The 22,560-nt window shown below is 37.9% G+C and overlaps 1 protein-coding gene across 1 annotated transcript; it reads left to right on the top strand.

Annotated features, from left to right (window-relative positions):
- The first annotated feature begins 2,285 nt into the window (after positions 1–2,285).
- On the top strand, positions 2,286–21,291 carry LOC100670856 (olfactory receptor 5V1-like). Its single transcript, XM_064279969.1, has 2 exons — positions 2,286–2,409; positions 20,330–21,291. The coding sequence occupies exons 1-2, from the start codon at positions 2,286–2,288 to the stop codon at positions 21,289–21,291; spliced, it is 1,086 nt and encodes a 361-aa protein (XP_064136039.1).
- Positions 21,292–22,560: the final 1,269 nt, after the last annotated feature.

The following is a 22,560-nucleotide window of genomic DNA, read 5'->3' as shown; positions in this document are numbered from 1 at the left end:
ATCGATGTTTTTCATTCTGGGGAATGTTTCTTATTTGGAGAAAAACATGAGCATTCTGGCTGCAGTTGTAACAGTGCTCCTTCTATATACCATCTCTTGAGCACTCAGTACCCCATCCCACCAAGACTAACAACTACACCAGCACTGAACATTTCACATTGTGATCATCCACGCACTTGTTCTCTGATCCACTGATATTTTAGAACATTTTTAACATCCTTGAAAAGAAGCTCCATTGTCATTAGTAGTCATTCCCATTTACCCCTCACCCCCTAAACTCTCAGCCATAACAACCATTAATCTGCTATTTGTGACTATGATTATGCCTATTCTTATTTTTAATTTTTTATTGTACTTTAGATGAAGGTTTACAGAACAAATTAGTTTCTCATTAAACAGCCAGTATACCCACATTGCTCTGTGACATTGGTTAACAACCCCAAGACATATCAACACTCTCCCTTTTTAGCCTTGGGTTCCCTATTACCAGCTTTCTTGTTCTCTCCTGCCTCCTAGTCCCTGCCCCAGGACTAGTGTGCCCCTTTAGTCTCGTTTTGTTTAATGGCCTGTCCAATCTTTGGCTGAAGGGTAAATCTCAAGAGTGACTTCATTACTGAGCTGAAAGAGTGTCCGGGGGTCATACTCTCAGGGATTTTCTAGTCTCTTTCAGGTCAGCAAGCCTGGTCTTTCTTTTTGAGTAAGAATTTTGTTCTACCTTTTTCTCCAGCTCTGTCCAGGACCCTCTATTGTGATCCTTGTCAGAGCAGTCAGTGGTGGTAGCCGAGCACCATCTAGTTACATTGGACCCAGTCTGGCAGAGGCCATAGTAGATGTGGTCCATTTTATCTTTCCCTTGTATCTTTAGTTTTCTTCATTCTTCCTTGCTCCCAAAGGGGTAAGACCAGTGGAGTTGTATATGCCTATGCTCGATGCATCATATAAATGGCATAATATAACACGTGGCCTTTTGTCACTGGCTTCTTTCACTTAGCATAATGTTTTTAAGATCCATCCATATTGTAGCATGTATCAGTACTTCATTCCTTTTAATTGCTGAATAATATTCTATGAATATACTACATTTCATTTATCCATTCATCAATTGATAGACATTTGGTTTGTTTTTTTTTTTTTACTTTTAGACTATATGAATAATGTTGCTATGAATATTCATGTATAAGTTTTTGTGTGGACATAAGTTTTCATTTCTCTTGAATATATACCTAGGAGTGGAATTGCTTCATATGGTAACTCTGTGCTTTGTCTTTGAAGAACTGCCAGACTGTTTTCTAAAGCAGCTGGACCATTTCACATTACTAAGAGCAGTGTATGAGGGTTCTATTTTCTCCATATCTTCATCGACACTTGTTACTATCTGTCTTGCTTTATGATAGTCTTGCTAGTAACTGCAGAGTAGTACCTCAGTGTGATTTTGGTTTGCATTTCTTGGATGACTATGATTCAAGGCCTTTTAATAAGCACTATTTCTGTGTTTCTCCTTGACGTGGAGAGGGAAAAAAAAAAAAAAGAAACCAATTGCTAAAGGAATTTTTGAGTTTTGGAGGCTTAATTTTGGACAAGTGTGATGTTTTTGTCCTAGTTTTTGTGCCATGAAATACTGCATGATTTTCAAACCTACAGCCTTTCTCTGCCTCAGTGCTAGGCATGTTTTCTCTGCATCAGTGCTCAACAGAACTCTTCTCTACCTTTTACCCTTTGGAACGCCAAAGCAAGTAGTGTCTTAACTAGGTCACGAGCAATGGCAGGACTAGAAATCAAGGGCTCCAGAGGAAATGCAGAAAAATCCTTGTGCCTCATGGAATTCAACCAAGTAAGTGCACATCAACCCTTACCCGTTCTCTCCCAAATGGAGAGGAAAAAATCAGAGTCACAGGTTTCAGTTCACTTGTAAATTCCTAATAGTAATCTAGCACTGAAATTCATCCGCGAATGTCCTGAAAGAGATAGGAAGGTGATCACCTCATTGCATCCTGGGAAAAGATGTTTGCCAAGAACTTAATGAGTCCAAGAGCAAATTAATTGCTCTCCATTTCTACAGTTTCTATGCAGGCTTTTGCCCCTCAGTTGTGTTTGCATTCTGAGAAGTCCCAGGACAGCTGCTTAGAGAGAGATTAGATGGATACTCCCAAAGGGTTGGCCCAGAGGTGTTTATAAATGGCCATGATAGAAAAATGAATTCATGGAGATATCGAAGGAGGATTTTAGACTTCTGCATTAGGCAATGAGTATGCTCTAGGCAGCTCCTAGAATGGTAGGAACTCCTCATGACCCATGGCCGTCAAGAGCCTATATTGCCACGGAGTATCCATTACAGACCAGGCAGTAGCGTGGAAATCAACAAGCCCCTCACCATAGCCAGAAATCCAAGGCTTTTGGCAAGAGTCAGTGGTAAGTAGTTTGTGTATTTACCATGACAATAGAAAAAAACTCTGCCAGTGTGAGGAGATGTCTAACTTATAAGAGCATATTACAAAATAGTGTACACATTTTTATTATGATTTCATAGCATTTATTTAGTTACATAGATTTAATATCTTGTGTGTCAATTTCTACAATTGTACTTGTAGAACCAGAGTGACATTGACTCTAGAGGGTATCTACTCTGAAACCTGAGGGGTGCCTGAATCCCTTAAGTGAGATATTTTGAGTGGAAAATTTGTCACAGTTAATTATATATATATATATACATACCCACTCCACTATATAAAAAAGGTATTATTAGTACTTCTTTAATTTTGACAAGCAGGAGAGAAAAGAATAATTTTCAGGAAGCAAGTACAAGATCCTATTCCCCCTATGATACACCGCAGTATATCAATACATAACACCAACTAACTATTTAAATACATAAATATTAATTTGCATAACATTTATGTTCACAAACATTTTTATTTGCTTAGCTAAGGGCTCTTATATTTATGGACAATACATTGGTGTTTGCAAAGTGTTGTGCCGGAAGCAATTTATTAACTGTAATCAGGTCTAAGGTTGTTGTGATAGATACATCAGTTTTTGTGTATAGAGTATGCAACCCAGTGCCTAGTAAAGCATAAATACTCAACAAGCAGTAGCTACTATTATATTCGCGCTGTTGTATCTGACAATCATAATACTTTTGGACATGGTGTACAGGGATGGAGAGGAAGCTGGGGCTGTTTGTTAAACTGCCTTCTTTTATTGGTCAATTGTATATGCATAAAAACAAAGGACTGAGGGACACACACCGCAGTATTAACAGTGGTGTTGGGCAGAGTGTGGTGTGAAAGTAAAGATACCCCATTTTCATTGTATGTACTTTGCCTTATGTGAAAACTTTCAGTGAGCATGTGCTACTTTTGAATTTAAAAATCCCATAAATTTTTCATTAAAAAAATATAATGACAGGACCCTTTGTACATTTCCTTATAATTTCCTACGAATCTATTTATTTTGAAATAAAAATTTAAATATAAATAAAATAGTATCAAAAAGTGAGAGTTCGAAATTGAGGTTGCCTATTCATATACAATCCATTACCTGTCAGTTTGTCATGCTGTGAAAATGGAGGGTTGTATGAGGCTATGATCCTGGAAGCCAAGACACTGGTATTTCAAATACCAGCAGGTCACTTTTGGTGAATAAGTTTCAGCAGAGTTTCCAGACTAAGATAAAGTAAGAAGGGAGGCCTGGAGATCTGCTTCCAAAAATTAGCCAGTGGAAATCTTCTGGATTACAACAGGGTATTGCCCAATATAGTGCTGGAAGATGAACCTACTTGGTTGGAAGGCACTACACAATAACTGCAATAATGGACTTAAACGTACCAATGATCATGAAGATAGTACAGGACCAGGCAACGTTTTGCTCTGTTTTACATAATGTTGCCATGAGTAGCAGCTGCCTCAATGGCGACTAACAGCACCATTCCTAGGTACTACCATGCATATCCCAAGGGGCTAGTGTCCAGAGTATCACATAAACTGCAGTGCGTAAGTGCTGCTTGTTAATGCGGGTGATGATTATAATGTTAATGATTATTGTAATGACGATGAGAGTGATGGTAATTCTCCATAGTTGCCATATACCAAGAGTGTGAGCATCAGGGATATGGAAAATAGATTGGACATTGCTCTTCACCCTACCCCCTCCCACTGGCTCACAAGAAATTAGAGGAACTGGTCAGAACAAGGAAAAAAATTTCTTATAGCTCTGATTCCACTGCATACATACTTTATGTTCCATGAATATGTCCCTCAGGGACTGACTTCAACTAATTACAAGTTGTATTTCAAGGCATTTTAATAAACATTGTGTACAACTTAAGAAACCATATTATTTTTAAGCCCTTAATATTTAAAATTCACTTTTACAATTTAGTTATCCAAAGACCATGCATCAGTTACCTAAAGTACACTTTTTGTGGAACAACCTTTCATGAGGAGTTTCATTTCTTTCTGTGAGCACATCTAGACATCTAAGTATAAAAGAGATCTTCCTGTCTACTTTTTTGATATATGGATAAAGGAAATGTGTCAGTGATTTTCAAGTGAGTAGACAGAGAAAATAAAGAATAACATGCACAGGTTGCATACTGGCTTTCTAAGAAGATGTGCAGATTCTTAGCTCTGTAATGTTGATTTATTGTGAGACTTAGAAGTAATAATGCCTACAACCAACCTAGAAAGACAGGTGAGTATTGGTTAGCCACCTTCCTGAAATCTTTCTTGGATGCATCTTCTACCATACTGCGTATAAGTTTTAGGAATCTCAAGATTCCCAACTCAGCATTCCATTATTCTCCCTCTACCTATTCTCTTTGATTTCATGTATACCCATGGCTTCAACAGCCACAATGACTCTTTGCAATTCTAGCCTGTCTTCTGAGGACAAATCCTGTATTTTCAACTGCCTCTTGGGCATTTCCACATGGATATCCCACTTGGTATTACTCAAATTGAATCCACTGCCTCCTACCCCCAGACCAGCTACACCTCATTTATTTCCTATTTTAATGGATAATCTCACTATCCACCCAAAGTGATTTGGTGTCCTCACCACCCATGGACTTAAAGTGCTTCGAACATGCTTCCTTCACTGTGAACTTCAGGGATTTTCTCCAAGCTCCATGACCCTACATTGACAGTTACCGACCATTTCATTTTAAGCTGGTTCCATCTCTCAGATGACTCTCTTGGACTGAACAAATGTGTTTTAACCTAATGCACATGGAGTATAAGGGACTCAGGAGAGGTTTCACAATTATATGATCTCTTTGAAATCACATGGAAGATTCTATGTTTGGGTATATGTTAATTTTCTGGATCTATAGTTTTTATCAGGAACCCTGGTAGTTCAGTGGCTAAGTGCTCACCTGCTAATTGATGGTTAGAACTCTTTAAAAGAAAGATGTGGCAATCTGCTTCTGTAAATATTTTCAGCCTTATAAACTGTATGGGGCAGTTCTACTCTGTCTTATAAAGTTGCTGTGAGTTGGAATCAGCTCAACAGCAATGGGTTTGGTTTTTTGTTTTGTTTTGTTTTTATGTTTCTCAAAGCTGACACTTTGACAGTTTCTAAAGCCCAGGCTATTTCTCTCCATATGTCTGCTGCTTCCAGTCTGCCCTCACCTAGGAGGTAGTCTATGACTCTCCATTGTTGATACTCTGTAGGAAAACCTGTCCCATCTTACACCACAGCCTTGCTTCCAGGCAGCCCAGACATGTGGGCTCCCTGAAGACCCGTGAGGGATGGGAAGATGTTTCTGAGGTTCCTGTGGCAGGAGCACTCAGTTATTTCTGTTTCTCAGGACCTTATTTAGAGGACAGGCCTGACACAGCCTCCCAAACCCAGTCCTGTGTCCCAGAGGTGCCTGATTGCCTGACATCTCCCCTGTGACAGCAAATGAGGTTCTAAAAGGGAAAATCACCAGATTCCCCTGAGTCAATCTGATGGAATTTAGCAGCAACCAGACAGGACTGACCCACAAGGTCTCTGGTTCTCAAGGGGCAGGGAGTGCAACTATAGGTTAGAGGGCTGCCAACAGAGCTCAGAAACAGAAAACTCCCTTCTTCTAGTAGTAACAGAGCTTCCAGAGAAGTTCGCTGGTGTCCTACAGAAGGTGGGGTCCTTTCTCTTATAGCCATCAGGTCAACACAAGTCCCCCTGAGCTTGTTGTCCTTGGCTGGACAGACTTATGCTGCTACTTTGCTTTAGATTTCTGCCAACAGTGTTTCTTGGAATGCCAGTCTACCATTCCTATGCCTATAGTGTTCTCAGTGGGTTTAGGATAGTGGGTTTAGAAGAGTGTTCTTACACATACTCCCTCCCACAATAAAACATGCACACACACACACACACGCGCATATACATACACATCTTCCCACCATTACAACATAACAAAAGCTGGACAAAATGCACATTAATGACTTTTCTTGAACCCATGAAGGAATTGATTCCTCGAGCAAACACCTAAATGGAAAACTGAGGAGAGAGATAGACTCTTGCAGGGAGAAACAAGACTTAAGTATTTTTTTACCTGGAGCAGAAACTGCCAGATGCCATATGAGTCAGCAAGAATGCTCAGCTAAAAATTTTAAATGAATTGCTAAAGACTAAGTGTGTGTTAGCATTAGATTGTAAAGTCATGGGGCCATAGACATAAAAGGGTTTTGCTTTTCCATGAACACCACCAGGTTGTCACAGGGAAGAGCAACAAAAACTATGTCAACCAAAGGGCACTGTGGAAACTCATTGCAGCTGGGGAAGGGATAGGGGAAAAGACTGCTGCCTTTCAGGGATGGGCAGGAATAAGTGCTAGGTTCAGCTCTACAGCTGAAGGAGGGGTGGGATCACTTATGAAGGCCACACCTCCAAGACCCGGTTTCACAATACCTGAAATTTAACTGGAACATAACAGAATGCTACTCTTTTGTTCCCCATTAGCCCACTAACAAGCAATAAGTAAAAACAACAGTAGAATATAATTGAGTAATCTTCAAGAAACTGGTTAGACTTGGAAAATAGGATGAAGGGAAGGCCCAAAGTCAAGCAGAGAGTAGTAACTGAGGAAAAAAAAAAAAAAGACTCTGGCATACTAGTCAACATCCTAAACACAGGGCATCACTAGAGGAATTTGAAGCCTGTGGTGTGTTGAGGGTAACCTTAGGAAAAACAAACTGCAACCTCAGCCAAAGTCTTGACTAGATCAGCACAACTCCCAACACTGAAATTCTAGCAAAAGGAAATGCATGCTTATCTCCAAACCAAATACACACACACATACATACATACATATGTCCCTGGGTGGCAAGAGTGGTTTGCAATCAGCTGCTAACCTAAAGGCTAACAGTTCAAATCTGCCTGGTGGAGAAAAGGCCTGGCAAACTGCTTCCATAAAGATTACAGCCAAGAAAACCCTATGGAGCAGTTCTACTCTGTAGTGCATGGAGTTACCATGAATTGGAATCAATTCAAGGGCAACAGGTTTACATCTAGGAATAAAGGCATGTGACTAGATTAGCACAACTCCCAACGCTAAACACATAGCAAAAGGAAAGGCATGCTTATATCCCAAGCATAAATAAATGAATACACACACAAACACACATAGTATTAGTATCTATTGTCCCATACAACATGTCAGGCTTTCAACAAAAAGTTCTGAAGCACAGATAATACATAAAGGTAAGAAAAAACACTGTTGGAAGAGACAAAGCAAACATTAGAAGCAGATTCAGATGTGACACAAATGTTAAAACTATCAGAGAAAGAATTTAAAGTAACTGTAAGTAATAGACATTTGAAATAGCAGTGGCATAGCTTCCAGCATCATAACAACATGCAAGCCACCACAGTACAAAATGAGGGGTGATCACCGATGGTGGACAGGTCTCAGTGGAGCTCCCCAAAAAAGATAAACTAGAAAGAAGGACCTGATTGTCTACTTCTGAAGAAACTGGCCTTATGAAAACAGCAGAACATTGTCTGATACAGTGCCAAAAGATGAGCTCTTCAGGTTGGAAGGCACTCAAAATATAACTGAGGAAGAACTACCTGCTCAAAGTAGAGTGGACATTAATGACGTGGATGGAGTCAAGTTTTTAGGACTTCATTTGCTGATGTGGCACGAATCAAAATGAGAAGAAACAGCTGCAAACATCCATTGCAAAGTATGAATCCAGGAAAATTGGAAGTCATCAAAAATGAAATGGAACACATAAAGATCAATATCCTAGGCATCAGTGAGCTAAAATGAACTGGTATTGGTCATTTTGAATAGGACAATCAATCATATGGCCTACTCCACTGGGAATGACAAATTGAAGAGGAATGGTGTCACATTCATCATCAAAAAGAACATTTGAAGATCTGTCCTGAAGTACAATGCCTACAAAGAAGACCAATTAATATGACTATTATTCAAATTTACACATCAACCACTAAGGGCAAAGATAAAGAAATTGGTAAACAACTTCTGCAGTGTGAAATTGATCAAAGGTGAAATCAAGCTGCATTGATAACTATTGGTGATTGGAATGTGAAAGTTGGAAACAAAGAAGAAGCATCAGTAGTTGGAAAATATGGTCTTCTTGATAGAAATGATGCCAGAGATCACATGATAGAATTTTGCAAGACCAACGACTTCTTCATTACAAATACCCTTTTTCACCAACATAAATGGCAACTATACATGTGGACCTTGCCGGATGAAATATACAGAAATCAAATCAACTACATCTGTGGAAAGAGATGACAGAGAAGCTCATTATCATCAATCCTAATAAGGCCAGGGGCTGAATGTGAAACAGGCCATCAAGTGCTCATATGCAAGTTGAAGTTCAAGTTGAATAACATTTGAACAAGTCCACAAGAGCCAAAACATGAACTTGAGTATATCCCACCAGAATTTAGAGACCATTTCAAGAACAGATTTGATGTATTGAACACTAACGACCAAAGATCAGACAAGTTTCGGGATGACGTCAAGGACATCAGACATGAAGAAAGCAAGAGGCCATTAAAAACATAGGAAAGAAAATGACCAAAATGCATATCAAAAGAAACTACGAAATTTGTTCTTGAATGTAGAGTACCTAAAGCAAAAGGAAGAAAAGATGAAGTAAAAGAGCTGAACAGGTTTCAAAGGGTGGTTTGAAAAGACATGTATTATAATGAAAGGTGCGAAGACCTGTAGGTAGAAAACCAAAATGAGAGAATACACTCTGCATTTCTCAACTAAAAGAACTGAAGAAAAATTCAAGCCTCAAGTTGCAATATTGAAGGATTCTATATGCAAAATATTGAAAGTCACAGGAAACATCAAAAGCGGATTGAAGGAATACACAGAGTCAATGTATCAAAAAGAATTGGTCAACATTAACCATTTCAGGAGGTAGCATAAGACCAGAACTGATGGCATTGAAAGAAGAAGTCCAAGCTGAACTGAAGGCATTGGGGAAAACAAGGCTGCAGCCACCGTAAAAATAATACACACTTTCCTTTTTTTTTTTTGCAGTTTTTATGATTTCAACTAAACTTGTAACATCCAAGTTTTCATTTGAGACAAATGTTCATTAAATAGCAAGCCCCCTCTTGCAGTACCTTTCAACATATTTAATTTAAATTTTTTACACAGGGACTCCATATAGAATAATAGGAGTTGCCAGTAGTAGATTGAAAAGAAAACTCAGAATTATGGTTATCCCATAGCATATGTAAACTTTGATTAACGTTTTTGTTGTTTACATTAACTAGACAAACCTTTTGTAAAAAGGGACATAAATTTTTATATATGTTAAAATTTAGATGTTCTTTAGATTGATCTATTTCTTTCTCACAGACACAGAAAGTGATGATCAACAACTTGAGGAAGTTCCCTTGTATAATGATGTAAGAAAAATAACTTCTGAGGGCACTTTCATAATATGACAAAATAGTTGCCACAATAATTACCGTTTGATTATTCACAATATATCAAAGACCAGATTAAGTACCTTAATCCTTACACTCATATAACCAAAACCAAACCCGGTGCCGTCGAGTCGATTCCGACTCATAGCGAGCCTATAGGACAGAGTAGAACCTCCCCATGGAGTTTCCAAGGAGCGCCTGGCGGATTCGAACTGCCTACCCTTTGGTTCGCAGCTGTAGCACTTAACCACTATGCCACCAGGGTTTCCTACACTCATATAGGAAAACATTATTAGCCTCATTTTACGGTCGAGGGGGCAAGCACTTAGACAGGTTAAGGAACTTGCCCAAGGTCACACAGCCAGCAAGAACCCAAACCAAGATTCAGCCCAGATCTAGGGGACCCCAGTTCCTGTTCTTCTACCTCTACACCTTACTATCCTTCTGATACTTTACATTAGAGTTCATAACACCCAGCAGACTGGAAGCAATCCATATTTTTGCCTACTCCAAAGAAAGGTGATCCAACGGAAGGTGGAAATTATCTAATGATATCATTAATATCACACCCAAATAAAATTTTGCTGAAGATCATTCACAAGTGGTTGCAGCAGTACACCAACTAGGGATACCAAAATCAGGAACTGTTTTTGCCAGGTCAATTCTGACTCACAATGACCCCATGTGTTACAGAGTGGAGCTGAGCTCCCTAGGGTTTTCTCGGCTGTAATCTTTATAGAAGTAGATCTCCAGGCCTGTCTTTTGCAGTGCCGCTGAGTGGATTCGAAGCCCCAATCTTCCTGTTAGTAGTTCAGTGCAAACCATTTGCAACACCCAGGGACCTATCAGGAGTACACCTGCTATGTATTACCTACCAATGACAACAACAACGTGAGTAATAGGTTAAATAGTGGCAATGCGGGAAAAGGTAGACAACATTCAAGATGAGACAGCTAATTTCAACAGAGATAGAAACAACAAGAAAAGGTCAAATGGAAGTCTTAGAAATCAAAATACAATAACAGAGATGAAGAATACCTTTAATGTGCTCATCAGCCAAAGAATCAGTGAACTTGAGGATACGTCAGTAGAAATTACCCAAACCAAAACAAGAAGAGAAATACAGTAACATAATGAGTAACCAAGAGCTATTGTACAGTATCAAACGTACACATAATTGGCATGCCAAAGTCAGATTATTAGAAAATGCAGCTCAATGAATGCTGAAAAACCATTTAACAAAATTTAATGCATATTCGTGATAAAAAGTAGGTATATAAGGTGACTTTTTTAACCTTATAATGGGCATCTAAAAAAAAAACAACCCTAGAGATAACATCATATTTAATGGTAAAAGACCAAATACTTTACTCTTGAGATTGTATACAAAGCAAGGATGAGCTCTCTCACCATTCCTGTTTCACATTGTTTTAATTTAATTTCCCTGATAAATAATGATGTTGAAAAGCTTTTCCTAAGCTATCGGTGATTTAGGTATACTTTGTGAAGTGTCTGCTCAAGTTACGTGCCCATTTTTCGATTGAGTTTTTGCTTTTTTGTGTTTTTATTAACAATTTATAGAAATTCTTTGTGTATTTTGAATATACATCTATTCCTCGTTGTCTCATTATCCAATAGTTCTCATTTAGGAAATAGTAAAAGATCTACTATTTGAGTATTTTTCACATTAACGAGGCAGTGGGCGTGGCGGCAATGGAGCTTTCCCTCCCTCAAAGAGGGTGTCCAGGAAGCCTCCAGGAAGCTGGGCCTCACTGCCCCCAGTGCCCTCCACTCCCTCCTGCCAGCTGAGACACAACATCCACCTGCCACAGGGCCTGCTCCTCTGTGGCCACAGCCTCCAGTCTGATGTACAGGCCATTCAGAGTCAGAGGGAGCCTGTTCTAGTTCCCAGCTCCTAGCAGCCTGAGGCCTGCAGCTCAAAACTGCTATGGGGTGGGAAGGGAGGAAAGAAAGTAGCATTAGAGAGGGTGTTTGGAAGAAGTGTGTGTGAGTTTAATGACATCCTAAAGTGAGTCAAACCAGCCTGAAGCCTCCACTTTGGTGGGGCCAGGTGCACCGCCAGTCTCCCAGAACCCTAGGAGGAAGCCCTGAGCCTCAATGACTCTCCAGGCCCAGAGGGCAGAGCACACTTTGGGATCCTGAACTCAGGGCTTTCAGGGGTGGGAGTGGAGCTCTAGAAATGTCTCTGTGAGGGAAACTCTGACCCAGTACAGGAGGAAGTTGAATTGGTTAAGCTGTGAGCCGTCCAGTCACAGAGCCCGACTTTATCCAGCTTTGTCCCCTCCAAGCCTCCTTCTCCTCAGAGGAATAATCCACAACTGATGTCACAGTAATGAGCACATTAGTAAATCTTAGCCATTATTATTTCTATGATCATATTTAAAAAAAAAAAAAAATCAGACAAATGCATGGTCTGAAAACAGGAAAAAAATCCTCCATTTTCATATAACACTGATTTTTGCATAACGACCTGATCTTTGGAATCCAGCCATGTCAATAAATGAGGAGCGAGTGTAATTCTTTTGTAAGATAAATATATTTTCCCACTCTTTAACCTGACATTTTACCTTTGATGGTGTTTTTCTGAGGAGGAAAATTCTGAATTTGAATGAAGTGGAGTAAAATTGTCAATTTTTTGATTGACTTATTTCACTCAGCGTTATGTCTTTAAGCTCCATCCATGTTGTAGCATGTATCAAGACTTCATTCTCTTTCTGGATGAGTAGTATTCCATTGTATGTATGTGCCACATTTTGTTTACGTGTTCACTCATTGATAAGCATTTAGGTTGTTTCTACCCTTTGGCTATGGTACCTCACTTATATAAAAAGAGAAGAATAGCTAAATGTATAGAGGCCAAAGTTAAGTGGTTACCAAGGGTAGGCGTGAGGGGGGAAAAGGGGTTATTGCTTATTGAGCACTAAGGTTCGGGTTATGGAGATGAAAAAAAATCACATTGATTAAGGGTAAGGGTTGCACAGCCGATTAATGTAATTGATGTTAACAAGTTGTACACCTGCAAATAGTTGAATTGGCAAATGTTGTGTGATAGATACATTTACAGCAACAACAACAACAAAAAAGCAGTGCCGAAGCTGCTTAAGTACAATCAAACACCTCATGGGAATTTGGTTCTTGGCTTGGAGGTTTAGGGCCATGGTTTCATGGGACATCCCACTTAATTGACCTAATGTCATGTTTAGTTCTTCTGTTCTACTCCCTAGTTTGTCGTGGAGTGCCTGGGTCCTTAAAACCTTGCAAGAGGCAGTCCAAGTTACAACAACGGAAGAAGGAGAATCAGGAATAGGAGGAGAAAAAGGAATGCATGGCTAATGGCCTCCACGAACCACTGCCTCCTCTGACATGAGACTAGTAGAACTGAATGGTACTCAGCTACCATTACTGAACTTTTTGATCAAAGAGTCTATAGAAGAATACTGATCAAAACAAGGAAAATGCAGAACAGAATTTCAAATGCTCAAGGAATCCAGACTTTCTGGAGCCATAGAGACTGGGAGAACCCCTGAAACTATTACCCTGAGATAATCTTTAAACCTTAAACAAAAAATATCCCCTGAAGCCTTCTTTAAACCAAATAATAGTTTAACTTAAATAGTAAAGAACGTCTGCTTTGAGATTTTGCTTTTTTAAGAACTACCTATATGAGGTCAAATTGACAACAGCAGCTCGAAAGATTAGATATGAAACTTAAGAGGCAGTGAGTTTATGTTAATGGGGGAGAAGCAATTCAGAAAGGAGAGTGAGAATGGCTGCACAACCTGAAGAATATAATCAATGTCACTGAATTATACATACAGAAATTTTTCAATTGGTGTATGTCCTACTGTGTATATTCTCAACAACAACATAAAATAAAATGAACTTAAAAAAAGATTATCAATTTTGTCCTTTAAGTAAGTTGGGAGTCAAGATTCTTTTTATCCATACATATATTCTGTTGCTCCAGCTCCATTTATTTAGAAGTCTTTCTTTACTCCACTGAATGGCCTTGGCAGCTTTGTTGAAAATCGATAGACCAGATATGTGTACGTCTATTTCTGAGCTCTCTGTTTTTTCCATCGATCCATTTGTCTTACAATAGTGCTACTCTATCTTTATGCTAATTCTTTAAATATAGACATGTAAGTCCTTCAACTTTACTTTTTTTCTTCAAGATTATCTTCACTAGTCTTGATCCATTGAATTTCCATATAAATTTATCAGCTTGTAATTTCTTCAAAAACGACAGCTAAAATTTTATTGAGAATGCATTGAAACTATAGGATTATTTTGTTTTTTTCTCACCAGTGTTTTGTACGTTACAATGGAGAAAAATTGCAATTTATTACAATACTTATTTAGTACAACTTAATTTATTATATTTATTCCTATACACTTAATGATTATTAAAACTTTGCAAATGGTATTGTTATAAATTACATTTCCAGTGTTTGTTGATTATCAGAATACAATTGATATTTATATATTGACCTTACTTCCTGAGATTTTGTTAAATATTACTTTGTTAATTCCTTTTAGTTTTCTAAACAAACGCAATCATGACATCTATGAATAAAATCAGGTTGACATCTTCCTTTCACACATTTATGTCTTTTATGTATTTTTCTTTCCTTATTATACTGGTTAGTATTTCTAGTAAAATTTTGAATTTGTTGTATGTGTTACATAGAAAGTGCCACCATTAAGTATGATGATAGCAATAGGTTTTTTTCACTTTACCAGACTGAAAATTTTTCCATTTTTTTCTAGTTTGTTGAATTTTTTTCATTATGAATGAGTGGTGATTTTATCAAATACTTTTTTATGTATTTATTGAAATGTTCACAAGCTTTTTACCCATTATTCTGTTAATGTAAGGATGACAATGATTACTTTTTAACTTGAAAAATTATTGTGGTAAAATTTAATTAAAATTTTCCATTTTAACTATTTTTAAGAGTACAACTCAGTGACGTTATTTGCATTCATGTTCTGCACGTACAATCATAACTATCAATTTCCAAAAGTTTTTCATCAGTCAAAAAAGTAATGCAGTACTTCTTAATGAATAACTCCCCATTATCCCTTCTTCCAGGCCCTGGTAACCACTAATAAACTTTGGTTTCTATGCATTTGCCTATTCTGATTTTTCATATTAGTGGGATCATACAGTGTTTGTCTTTTTGTGTCTGACTTGTTTCACTCAGCAAAATGTTTTCAAGGTTCATCCATATCATAGCATGTATCAGAACTTCATCTCTCTTTATGGCTGAGTAATAGTCTGTTGTGTGTGTATACTGCATTTTGTTTATCCATTCACCTGTCGATGGACACTTGGGTTATTTTCATGTTTTGACTGTTGGGAATAACATCTCAATGAACTTTGGTGTACAAGTATCTACTTGAGTCATTGCTTTCAAGTCTTTTGGTTATATACCTAGAAGTGAAATTCCTGAGTGACATGGTAACTGTATGTTTAACTTTTTGAGGAACTGCCAGACCGTTATCTACAACAGCTATACCATTTTACATTCCCACCAGCAATGCATGAAGGTTTCAATTTCTCCACATCCTTAGCAACACTTGTTATTTTCCATTTTTCTGATAATAGCCATCCTAGAGGTTGTGAACTGGTATCTCATTGTGGTTTTGATTTACATTTCCCTAATGACTACCGATGTTGAGCATCTTTTCATGTCCTCATTGGTTATTGTATCATATCTTTGGGAAAATGTCTATTCAAGCTCTTTGTGCATTTTCTAATTGAGTTGTTTGTTTTTTTGTTGTTGAGCTGTAGTTCTTTATGTATTCTGGATATTAGACCCTTATTAAATATATGATTACCAAATATTTTCTCCCATCCTGTAGGTTATCTCAATGATTGATTTTTAAATGTTAAAACAACCTTGCTTTCCAGAATAAACCACAGTTGTTCAGGGGGTACTATCCTTTTTAAGCCTCTCTTAATTTGATGCACTAGAATTTTGTTCAGGATTTTAGCGTCCATTTTCATAAGGGATATTAGCTTGTAATTATCTTCTCTTGTAACAGACTAATCACATTTTGGTGTGAGAACTGGGCTGGCATTATTAAACATGTTGAAAAGTATTCCCTCTTTTCCTGTTCTCTGGAGAATTTTTGTAATATTTTATTTTATCTTCTTAAAATGTTTGGTAGACTTCACCAGTGAAATTATCTGGGCCTGTAATTTCTTTGTGGAAAAGTTTTTAATTAGAAATTAAATATCTTTTAATGGGTATGGGACTAGTCAAATTTCTACTTCTTCTTATGTCAATTTCTTATGTTTTAAAAAAGTGTTTTTCAAGAAATTTGTCCATTTAGCCTAAATATTCAAATTATTGGAATAAAATTGTTCCTCATATTTTGTTATGATCTATTTAATCTTTGTAGGGTCTAAGGTGATATCCCCTTTTTCATTCTTGATTTTGATTATTTGTATTTTCTCTTTCTTTTCCTTAATCAGTCTTCCTAGAGGCACCTCATCCTTACTAAACTTTTGAGAGAGCCAGCTGTTGGCTTTATGGATTTCCTGTCATAGCCTGTTTTGTATTTTATGGACTCCAGGTGTTTCTTATTTTTCCCTTCTTTTTTATTTGGATTTGTTTTTATCCTCTATTTCAAATAAATAAATTAGAAATAATTCTAAGGGTGGAAGCCTAGATCATTGATTTTAAGCTTTTTATTTCTTTTCTAATTTATTTCTTATTTCTTTTCTAACTAAAAGCTATAAATTTCCCTTTAAGCACTGCTGTAGTTACACCAATTTTTAAAAAATATGTTCTGTTTTCATTCAAAATATTTTCTATTTCCTTTATGATTTGTTGACCCATAGGTTTTGTAGAAATGCTTGCTCAATTTCAAAATATTAGGGATTTTTCAGCTATATTCTTGTTGTTAATTATTAATTCAATTCTATTATGGTCAACATACTCTAAATTATTTCAATCCTTTTACATTTATTGAGACTTGCTTTGTAGTCAAACATATGGTCTATTTTAACTAGATGTTTATTCTGCCATTTTAGGTTATAATGTTCTATAAATATCAATTATGTCAAGCTGATTTTTATGTTGTTTAAATATTCTATATCCACACTGAATTTTTGTCTGCACATTTTATCACTTTTAATGAGAGAGAAGTATTAAAAATCTCTAACTATGATTGTGAATCTAATTTTTGTTTTGTCAGTTTTTGTCTTATATATTTTGAAGTACATTTATTAGATGCTTTTACACATTTATAATTACTATGTCTTCTTAATCAATTGACTCTCTGTATTATTAAGAAATGTTCCTCTTTATTTGGGTAATATTCTCTATCTAAAAGTCTACATCTCAACATTTTTATATTTAGTGTTTACATGATGTATTTGTATCGTTTTGTGTTGAACATATCCAAGATCTTACATGTGATATGTTTGTTTCTTTGTTTTATTGTGCTTTAGGTGAAAGTTTACAGCTCAGGTTAATTTCTCATACAAAAATTTATGCATATATTGTTATGTGACATTAGTTGCAATCCCTGTATTGTGACAGTACACTTCACCTTTCCATCCAGGTTTTCTGTGTCCATTCAACCAGCTCCTGTCCCTTCCTGCCTTCTCATCCTGACTCTGTAATATGTTTCTTGAAGAGAGAATATAGTTGGATCATTTTAAAATCCTGTCTGGCAATCTCTGTCTTTTTATTGGCGTTACATTTTCTAGTATTATTGATATGATTGAGTTAGGTCTAATAGTTTGCTATTTCTTTTCCATTGTCCCATCTGACTTTCATGACTTCTTTTGGGTTCATTTTTTTGTGTGTGTGTAAATTATTATTCCATTTAATTTCCTCTACCAAATTTTGGATATACCCTTTTGTAGTTTTAGTGGTCACTCTATGTGTTGTATTATGCATTGTTTACTTAATACAGTCTACCTTGAGTTAATATGTCACTTCTTACTGTACAATGCCAGAACATTACAAAATGTTTTTCCATTTATTCTCCCTCTGACCCTTTATGTGAAATATTATATATTTCACTGCTATCTATCTTATAAGCCCTCCAATACATTTCTATTATTTTTGCTTTGAACAGTTAGTAGTTTTGAAAATAGAAAGTTACACATTGAAATTTCCAGTACTTAAAGTTTTCTACTATAAAGATTAAAAAATCATGACAGGGTGTGTTATGGATTGAACTGTGTCCCCCAGAAATGTGTTTCAACTTGGCTAGGCCATGATTCCCAGTATTGTGTGGTTGTCCTCCATTTTGTGAACTGATGTGGTTATCTTATGTGTTGAAAATCCTAACCTCTATGATGTTAATGAGCAGAATTAGAGGCATTTATGTTAATGAGGCAGCACTCATTCTACAGGATTAGGTTGTATCTTCAGTCAGTCTCTTTGTAGACATAAAAGAGAGAATCAAGCAGAGAGGGAAGGGACCTCAGTACCACCAAGCAAGAAGAGCCAGGGTACCTGTGCAGAGAAACTCCTAGACCAAGAGATTGATGACAAGGACATTTCCCCCAGAGCAGACAGAGTAAGTTTACCCCTAGAGCTGACACCCTGAATTTAGACTTTTAGCCTCCTAAACTATGTGAGAATAAACTTCTGTTTGTTAAAGTCATCCACTTGTGGTATTTCTGTTATAGCAGCAGTAGATCACTAAAGCAGGATGATATCCACAGATCAAGAGAGAAATACAAGAAAGATAAACTGGGCATAGTTAGGCAAAAGGGAAAAAAAATTAGACTAGATTTTCTCACAGAAAATGAAGTGAATTCCAGAATCATTTCAATAATATAGATTCATTCATTCATTCAACAAATATTCATTAAGCATGTACTTTATATGCTAGGCACTGTCTTAAATACTGGGGATGAAGAGTGAACAAAACTGAGACAATGGCCTCACAGAGCTTATATTACAAACAGGCTCAAATAGAGAAACAAATTCATGCCAGGTGTAACATAAGTGCTACAAAGAAAATTAAAGCTGGAGAAGGGGATACATAGAGATAGAACTGCTATTTTAATAGAGTTGTCAGGGACAGTATCCCTGAATAGGAAACAGTTCAGAAAAAACTTCAGTAAAAATAGGAAATGGACCATGCAAATATCGGGGTAAAATAGTTCCTGGCAGAGAAAATAGCAAGCACAAGCCCCTAAGAGAGTGTCTTACTTATCTAATGCTGCGATAATAGAAATACTACTAGTAGATGGCTTTAAGAAATAGAAATTTATTCTCTCAGTCTAGGAGGCTAGAAGTCCAAATTCAAGGCACCAGCTCCAGGAAAAGGCTTTCTCGCTCTGTCAACTGTCGGGGAATGTCCTTGTCAACAATCTTCCCTTGGGTCTAGGAATTTCTCAGTGCAGGGATCCCAGGCCCAAATGACACACTGCACTCCTTCCTGACTCTTGTTTCTTGGTGGTATGAGATCTTACTCCTATTTGCTCCCTTCTCCCATTTATATCTCCAAAGAGATTGACTCAAGATACACCCTCATCCTGTAGATTGTGTCCTGCCTCATGAACATAACTGCCTCTAATCCTGCCTCATTAACATCATAGAGGTTACCATTTACAATACATAGAAAAATTACATCAGATCACAAAATGGAGGACAACCACACAGTAGTGGGAATCATGGCCTAGCCAAGTTGACACACATTTTGGGGGGACACAATTTAACCCATAACAGATGAAAGTGCTTGCTGTAGTTTAAAAACAGAAAGCAGCCCTGTGTAGCTAGAGTTGGGTAGGCAAAAAGGAAGAATGGTGGGAACTAATATCAGAGATGTAGTTAGAGGTCAGATCCCATAGGCTTTTTATGCCAAGGAAAGATCTTTAGATTCTATTCTGAGTAAGATGGGAAACGATTGGAGGATTTTGAGCATGAAAGTGGCGTGGTTTAGTTTACATTATAAAAACGTGCTCTGGCTGCTGCTGTGAGGAAACAGACTAAAAGAGGGGAGAGGTAGAAGGAAATGGGATGCAGATAGTAGGCTATTGCAATAGTCTAGGGGAGAGCAAATGACTACCTAGACTCCGCTATTGGTGGTGAACATGGTGAGAACTAGTCATATTTGTATATATTTGTAAGGTAGTGTCAAAGAACATATTTTACCTTAAAAGGCTTATAACTGGATTAAAAACAATAGAGTGATAGCTACAGATGATTGAGTACCTTTTTTGTTCCAGACACAGTGCTTATATTATTTCATGTTACTACTTCAAAGAACGATGAGATAAGCAGTCTTAATATCATAATGCAATGAGCAAGCTGAGCTATATATCCAACATTATTTGGCATGGTCATTATTTGAGAGTATCCATTTGGGGCACTCTCTATAAGTTCTCAGTATGATTTCTTTTTTTCTCATTGTTTTATAGCCGTGACGCCATTTGAGATGAAGAATCAAACAGATGTCACCAAGTTAATCTTCTTGGGATTTTCCAACCACCCCAATCTACAGGGGTTGTTCTTCCTGATCTTCTTGGTCATTTACCTGACAACTCTCCTGGGGAACACACTGATAGTAATGGCTGTCAGGGTCAGTCCTGCCCTCCAAACTCCTATGTATTATTTCCTCAGCAACCTCAGTTTCTTGGACATCTGCTACACATCCACCACCATCCCAGTCATGCTGGTGAACTTATTGCGGAAGAAGAAGACCATCTCGTATGAGGGCTGCCTTTCCCAGATATTCTTCCTTGTGACATGTACTGGCACTGAATGTGTCTTATTAGCTGCTATGGCTTATGACCGCTATGTAGCCATCTGCCACCCTCTTCAATATCCAGTCCTCATGAGTGTGAAGGTCTGTTTGTGTTTGGTGATTGGATCCTGGCTGTGTGGGCTGGTGAATTCTCTGACACATACAGTGCTGGCAGCCACACTTACTCTGTGTGGACCCAACCAAATCAGCCACTTCCTCTGTGACATCCCACTGCTCTTGAAGCTCTCCTGCTCAGACACCTCCATCAATGAGTCTGTGCTTCATGCTGCCAGTGCCACCATTGGCCTGAGCCCCTGCCTGTTTACTGCAGTGTCCTACATACTCATCATCTCTGCCATCCTGAGGATTCCCTCTGCTCAGGGTAGAAGCAAGGCCTTCTCTACCTGTGCTTCCCACCTCACTGTGGTGGTGGTCTTCTTTGGAATGGCCAACTTCAACTATGACAAAGCCAGTGTAGGCTACAACCTTGACATGGACATCCTGGTCTCTGTGTTCTTTTGTGTTATGACCCCCATGTTGAACCCCATCATCTACAGCCTGAGAAACAAAGAGGTCAAAGGGGCCCTGAAGAAACTGGCTGGAGGACATGGATTCTCTACTAAGATCAGTGATTAGATCAATGTTTTTCATTCTGGGATATGATTCTTATTTGCAGAAAAACATGAGCACTCTGGCTGTAGTTGTAACAGTGCTCTCTCTACATAGCATCTCTTGAGCACTGCAGTGCCCCATACCACCAAGACTAACTGCTACACCAGCACTGAGCACTTCACATTTCACATTGTGAACATATATGTACACTCGTTCTTTAATCCATTGATATTTTAGAACACTTTTGACACCTCCCAAAAGAAGCTCTATAATCATTACCAATCATTCCTATTTGCCCCTCACCCCCCAAACTCTCAGCCAAAGCAACCACTAATCTGCTATTTGTGACTGTGGCTATGTCTATTCTTTTTTTTTTTTTTAATTATTTTTGTACATTAGAGGAAGGTTTACAGAACAAATCAGTTTCTCATTAAACAGTCAGTACACACGCCATTGTTCTATGACATTGGTTAAGAACCCTAGGACATGTCAACACTCTCCCTTTTCAGCTTTGGGTTCCCTATTACCAGCTTTCCTGTTTCCTCCTGGCTCCTAGTCACTGCCACTGGGCTGGTGTACCCCTTTAGTCTCTTTTTGTTTTATGGGCCAGTCCATACTTTGGCTGAAGGGTAAACCTCAAAAGTGACTTCATTACTGAGCTGAAAGAGTGTCTGGGGGCCATACTCTCCGGGATTCTCCAGCCTCTGTCAGGCCAGCAACTCTGGTCTTTCTTTTCGAGTGAGAATTTTGTTCTACCTTTTTCTCCAGATCTGTCCAGGACCCTCTATTGTGATTCTTGTCAGAGCAATCAGTGGTGGTACCTGGGCACTACTTAGTTACACTGGACTCAGTTCTAGCAGACACCGTGGTAGATGTGGTCCATTAGTCCTTTGGACTAATCTTTCCCTTGTATCTTTAGTTTCCTTCATTCTTCCTTGCTCCCAAAGGAGTGAGACCAGTGGAGTTGGGTGTGCCTATGCTCGATGCTTCGTATAAATGCCATAATATAACATGTGGCCTTTTGTGACTGGCTTCTTTCACTTAGCATAATGTTTTTAAGATCCACCCATGTTGTAGCATTTATCAGTACTTCCTTTCTTGTAATTGCTGAATAATATTCTATTGTATGAATATACTACATTTCATTTATCCATTCATCAATTGACAGATATTTAGATTTTTTTTTTCACTTTTAGGCTATATGAATAATGTTGCTATGAATATTCATGTACAAGTTTTTGTGTGGACATATGTTTTTATTTCTCTTGAATATATACCTAGGAGTAGAATTGC

The sequence above is a fragment of the Loxodonta africana genome, chromosome 3 (assembly GCF_030014295.1).
Source record: "Loxodonta africana isolate mLoxAfr1 chromosome 3, mLoxAfr1.hap2, whole genome shotgun sequence".
NCBI lineage: Eukaryota > Metazoa > Chordata > Mammalia > Proboscidea > Elephantidae > Loxodonta > Loxodonta africana.
The sequence above is the reverse complement of the archived record's forward strand: the minus strand, read 5'-3'. Positions and strand labels throughout refer to the sequence as shown.